Source organism: Mustela nivalis (assembly GCF_964662115.1).
Source record: "Mustela nivalis genome assembly, chromosome: 17".
NCBI lineage: Eukaryota > Metazoa > Chordata > Mammalia > Carnivora > Mustelidae > Mustela > Mustela nivalis.
The window spans coordinates 55,781,509-55,787,279 of record NC_139036.1 but is presented as its reverse complement, the minus strand read 5'-3'; the positions used below and the strand labels follow the sequence as shown (position 1 = coordinate 55,787,279).

The window sequence follows — 5,771 nt, the reverse complement described above, 5'->3', positions numbered from 1 at the left end:
GGGCGCCTCCCCGCGCCCCCCACCACCCCGGCGGCTCGCGCCCAGCGCCCCTCTCCCATTGACCTCCAGGGGGCGCCCGGCCGGCTGCGCGGGCCGTGCTCCGGGTCCTGGCCGCTTGCACCTGCCGCTCGCCTGCCCGCCTGCCCGTCTGTCTGGGCGCCTCCGGGCAGCGACTGGCTGCCCGGTGTTTCCAAGGGCACAACGTGCATCGTGGCTGTGGCCGGGGTGTCTGGCGCCGTGTCTTCAGCCACTGTCCAAGGGCAGAGGGGTATCGAGCTGTCTCTGCCCAGTCTGCCCACTGGAGAGTTGCAGGGGAGCACCTGCGTATGGCACGGGGTGTTTCACAAAGAGCCCGCCTCAGTGGACACCACTAGTTCGAATTTACATCCAACTTGCTGAACCACGGAGAGCCGGTGTTTCCGGTCCCTGCTCCGGGGCTTGGTTTCCCCGTGGTGGTGGAGGAGCTCCTCCTGGTCCTGAGGGTCCGTCTTCTTCATCTTCTCCTGCACCCCACCCCCACACCAGGGAAGCTGAGCGAGGCAGCCCCCCTGCAAAGACTGTGTGAGGGAAGCACACGGGGGATCTTCTTCCCGTGGAAGGAGCTGGGTAAGGAAGAGCCGTTCGTTCATTCCCCCAGGGCTGTCTCAGACAGCCTGGCACACATCCAGGGGCAGAGCACGGTGCCAGGCGGCTCCCTGGGACTGGCTTCCCCGGCTGCCCCTGAGGAGCTAGTGTTAGGTGTACTTACTAATAAACAGTGGCAGGAAGCTACCCGTGCCCTTCAATTGGATACATAGATAAACCAAGGGAGGCTTGGTGGAAACCAGATACTCCTGTGTTGGGCTGGTGGGTGGGGGGTTCCCTTAAAGTTTTGTCCTGTTCTCTGGCCCAGGTTGCCCCCGAGGCTGCACACCCAGGCTGCCTGGTTTGCAAATGGGGATGCTGCTGGGAGAATCAGGTCAAGTCTGAAGAAGCGTGATGTGGCTGGAAACCACCCTCCAGGTTTGCATACCAGACCCTGAATCGCATCTGTGTGGATCAGCCACAGGAGACCCCTGGTCATTTGGCCTCTCGTTCTTTTTTCTTTCTTTTCTGTTTCCCCACGTGCATGAATCCCACCCAGGATGGCTCACGGAGGTGAACACCAGAGAAGATTCTGAGCTTCTGGCCACAGCCCATCTTTACTTAAGAGACTTGTCACAACGTTGTCTCTGTTCTCAAATTGAGTTTTCTGCTTGCCTTCTGTGTTTCTGTCGACGACACCGCTGAGCCACCATTCGCGACCCCTCCCCCCCTTCCCCTCTACCCAGATCCTGGGGGCTTTGCTTCTGCAGGTGTTTCTCTTCTCCATCCACATGCCCAGCGCCTGCTTCTACTTCTCCTCCCCTGAGCAGCACGCGGCCGCTTGCTCTGCCCCTGCCCGCTGTCTTCCCCGCCCTAACGGATAAGCAGACCCAACTACCTCGCTCTCCACGCCTCCTCGCGCCTCCTCCCGGTCTCATCGCCCTGATCTGCTCCGCACACGCAGGCTCCTGCCATCATCGTTCTAAAAGACAGTTTGGCGTCATTACCTCCCTTGAGATCCCACCGTGGCTCCCCGAGGCCTTTCACACGGACCGTGCCCCTTAGCCTGGAGTCCTGGCCTTCTCCGGCTCATCTTTGGCCCCTGCCCTCGCCCCACCCCTGTTCTGGCCGCGCTCTATCATGGGCAGCCTTCTGGGTGGGCTGCTCCCTTCCGTCACGCCTGGCTTTTGGCTTTGTTCTTGTCTGTCTGTCCTGGAGGTCTGTCCTTCACTTACTCGTGTGGCGGGCAGCACAGACAAATGGCTTCTTCAAAACTCCTCTTACATGTCTCCCCCCACCCCTTTTCTGACTTCTTGAGATCTTTAGTCACATACCTGAAGCTTCTAGTGGGCAAAAGCTCCCCTCTGAGGCGACCACGGCTCCTCTCTCAAATGTCGTCATCCATGACCACTATTTGCACAAAGCAATGGTATTTTCAATCAGGGATCTGTGACGTTCTCCTCCTCCTCCTCTTCCCTCCATAGTCGCCTGCAGCTAGAACCAATGCTTTCGATGAGCCCTGAGTGCTTTTCAAGCCCTGTGACCCTCTGGGGCCTCAGGGACCTAAGTCCGCCCCTGCTTTTGAGGGGCTGCGGCTACTTCTAGCTCAGGAGGGGAAATGAAAGGGCCCCTGGGACACAAGACATCCACCGAGGACTTTCCCTTCCTGCTGTCATCCCTCTGAGCACCCTGGACTTCCCAGAAGATGTCTCTCTGTGCAACCGTGTTTCTCTATTTCCCTGTGGATTTGTCCGCTCTCGTCTCTTCCGTGGATTTGTCCGCTCTCGTCTCTCCCGTGGATGCCCAGGCTCCCGGAGGGCAGAGTCGGCGTCTGCTTGCTCGTCACTCTAGGGTCGGTACCCGGCTCAGGGCTGGGTGCAGACCTCAGAGCTCAGCCCTTTCTGCCTGCCAGTGAGCTCCCTAGAGACCTGCCCTGTCCACCATGATGTTTCCATCCCGTAGGCCCTTAGCATGTGGAGGTGCCGGCTCCTGGGTCTCTGGTTCTGGAAGTCAAGGAAGAGCCATGCGGGGTGCTGGTCTGACCCTGGGGGGTGACCTGTAGTCAACTTTGCCTCACCTGACGGTCCTGCTGAGAGTACCCCCTACCACTTAGGTCAGTCCAAAATGTGCCCAGACATTGCCAAACGTCCTGTTGGGGGCAAAATCGCCCCCAGTTGAAACCACAGCTCTCTGGGCATCTCTGGGACCCGTGTCCTTACATACTGAGGCGCCTGTCACAGGAGACAATACAGAGCAAGACACCTGGGGTGTCAGCGCCCTCTGCTCAGATGGCAAGGCCAGGCAGGGGGCAGAAACCCAGCTGGCCCACTCCTCTTCCTGGGACTCAGGCATTGCCCCCTCTCTCTGTGCCTCACGTGGCGCATCGGTGACTTGGGGACTGAAGATGGGGCCGCTGTAAAGGTCAGGCACTGGATAAATAGGTCCCACGATGAGTATTTTTTTTAATAGAGATTTTATTTATTTGACACAGAGAGTGAGCAAGTGAGAGAGAGATCACAAGCAGGGGTAGTGGGAGAGGGAGAAAGAAACAGGCTTGCTGAGCAGGGAGCCAATGTGCGGCTCGATCCCAGGATGCTGGGACCATGACCTGAGCCGGAGGCAGATTAACCAACTGAGCCACCAAGGCCCCTCCCCCCCACGTATTAAAGTCTGGCCACAGTGGCAACTTCATATTGTTTTTCATTTGGTCACAAAGGGTGGCTGACCCTGGGTCCCTCTCCAGTAAGATTCTAAACTCAGGCAAGGTTTTAAAGGGTATTTTGGGTCCCCGTTAGGACTATTTGACACCCACAGAATGGATGGTGGTTGGGGGACTTTGGGTGCACAGCTGGCTCTGAGGAGATCTCTTGGCTTTGGACGTTTCTGATAATGGTCACTGAGTGCTCTGCTGTACCACGGTCCCTGCTGTTGCTACGGGCCCTGCATGTGCCTGCTAGGGGGGTGGAGACTGCGTGTCTGAGCTCCTGTCCCTACTCTGCCCTGCGCTAGCTCTGTGACCCAGGCCAGTCTCCCCACTTCTCCTGGAATCTGATTGTTCCTCTGGAGAGTAGGGGCAATCAAAGACCAAGCCTTCCAGGGATTCTGCACAAAGAATTAGATGAGAGAACACAGAAAGCTCTCGGCACAGGACGTACAATGAGCACTCGCTGGTAGCACTGTTATTAATTTAATTTTGTAAGAATTAAGAGAGTGGAAAGCTTGCAGGCAAACAGCTATAATCGAACTCGCTCGTGCATCTCCTCCCCGAGGTAAACATGCCAGGGCAGGGGGGTTGGTGGGGGGGGGGGGTTGCCCAGAAACATTTTAGAAGCGGACGGACCATTGTTTCTGAGTTGTAGGAGAGGGGAGGTTCAGAAAGGAGAAGGAGAAGCCCCTCTCCCCGCTCACGGGTCTTTCTGAGGCTTCGCCACGGCTGAGGCAAGCCCGCTTGGAAAAGGTCTGCAGGCTTCACAGGAAAATGATTGCCCCAAAAGCCCTGCGGGGAGCTGAACCGGAGGGAACAGGCAGGGCCTGGCTGAAAGGCAGGTTGTGCTCCACTGGCTGAGGAGGGGTCCCCAGCTCCGCCAGGAGCCCTGCCCTTTCCTGCCCTCCAACAGGTCCCGTGGGACTGGGCTCAGCGGGTCAACGGGGTCCCATCCTTTGTGGGACTTCGGGTCGTGTCAGGGCCCCCTGCTCCCCCAGCCCTCCCTCTGTTGATGCTTTAAGGGAGGCGCTCAGTGCCCCGTTGGGAAGCCAGCGCTGTGCCAGGAAACGGAGGGAAATGAAGGTGCAGAGCGAGTGGGGCTGCGGGCAAGGCCAGCCTGACCCTTCTAGGCCGGAGTCTTGGCACGGTTGTCTTCTTCCTCCCCTTGGTCCTCTCCTTCCATCTCCTCATCTGCCTCCAGATCCCGATGGGTCTGCAGAAACAGTGCAGAATCACTGTGGGGGCGGGGGCAGGCCTCCCCTACCCCCTGGGAAGTTAATCCCCTGAGGCCAAAACAGCTGCTCGGTGCTCAGGAGACTGCTACCAGCTCCGTGGCCTCGAGGGCCTAGTGGGTGCTCCAAGCTGGCGGGTGCAGAGGGCGGGCAAGGTCTAGGGCACCTGACAGACTCGGGTACAAGTCCTATGCTTCCTGGGTGACCTCGGGAAGTCTCTTTGGTCCCCTGACCTGTAAAATGGACATGATTCCTCGCAGGGCTGTGACCCGGAATAGAAACAACAGGAGTAAGGACCCCGCATCTCTTTCTCAGCCCCGACCCCAGCATTTCTGGCCGACCACAGAAAACTTAAGAGAAAGGCAGGCCGAAGTGGGGTTGTCCTGCGCCCCGCACTCCCTGCGGAGGCCCAGCTTCTCCAAGAGGGGGTGTTCGAGCAGCGGGATGAGCCCCATTCGGGACCCCCAGCACCAAGCCCGCTGTCTGCCGGGTACATTGCTCCGTGGAGGGTGGCCCCTGTCAGCGCTGCCTGCTGGAGGGCGGGATGAGCCGGAATCTGGGACTCCAGTCCCACCTCTGCAGTAAGCGGCGGGAGGGCTGTGCCCCGCCTTGCCACGCAGACAGTGTGAGGATAAGGCCTCTTGTAGCCAAATGCTTCCAGACGCAAAAGGAGCGGCAAACATCAGAGCCGGGCCCAGCTCCAGCGCAGGGAGACAGAGTGGGAAGAGCTCGTGACATGGGACCAGTTTGTCCTCTCTAAGCATTTACCTGTCTTCCGCCACCTGCCTGCTCCATTGACACCCAGGAGCCCACCACCCATCTCTTGAAAGCGGGGCAGTCCACCTGGAGACTTAAGACTTCTCAGGAGGAAGACAGTCACTCCCCCATTTCCCGGATGGACAAGTTAAGGTCCACTTGCTGAGGCCACTTGCCTGAGGTCACCCAAGAGGTCAGCCAGTAGGAGGAACCCAGGCCTGGGGCTCCCCCCAAAACCCCTCCCACCCAGTGCCCCTGCTTGGGGCCCTACAGGCTTTGGCTTCTTCTTGATGGCTTCCACCTCCTTCTTCTTCAGCTCCGTGAAGATGATGTCGAAGAACTCCTCCTCGGCCTTGGTGACCAGCTCCTCCAGGTTGAGGGTGGTCTCCTCCTCTCTCTGGTCATCGTCCTTGCCCTCCGCCTTGCCCTTCTCCTTCAGCCGCATCTCCCGGTGCCTGGCCTCCAGAATCTTCTCCCGCCGGGTCTCCCGCTCAAATATCTGGGGCACATAGGGA

The 5,771-nt window shown here is 58.9% G+C and overlaps 1 protein-coding gene across 1 annotated transcript in view; it reads right to left on the bottom strand.

Moving 5' to 3' along the window:
- Positions 1 to 3,020: 3,020 nt before the first annotated feature.
- DNAI2 (dynein axonemal intermediate chain 2) overlaps positions 3,021 to 5,771 on the bottom strand; it is a 28,997-nt gene continuing 26,246 nt past the window's right edge. The window contains exons 12-13 of the mRNA XM_082705037.1: positions 5,528 to 5,755; positions 3,021 to 4,481 (exon numbers count right to left, since the gene is read on the bottom strand). Of these exons, the coding sequence (XP_082561163.1) occupies positions 4,395 to 4,481; positions 5,528 to 5,755 (315 nt within the window). The 3' untranslated portion in view covers positions 3,021 to 4,394. The remainder of the gene's footprint in view (positions 4,482 to 5,527; positions 5,756 to 5,771) is intronic.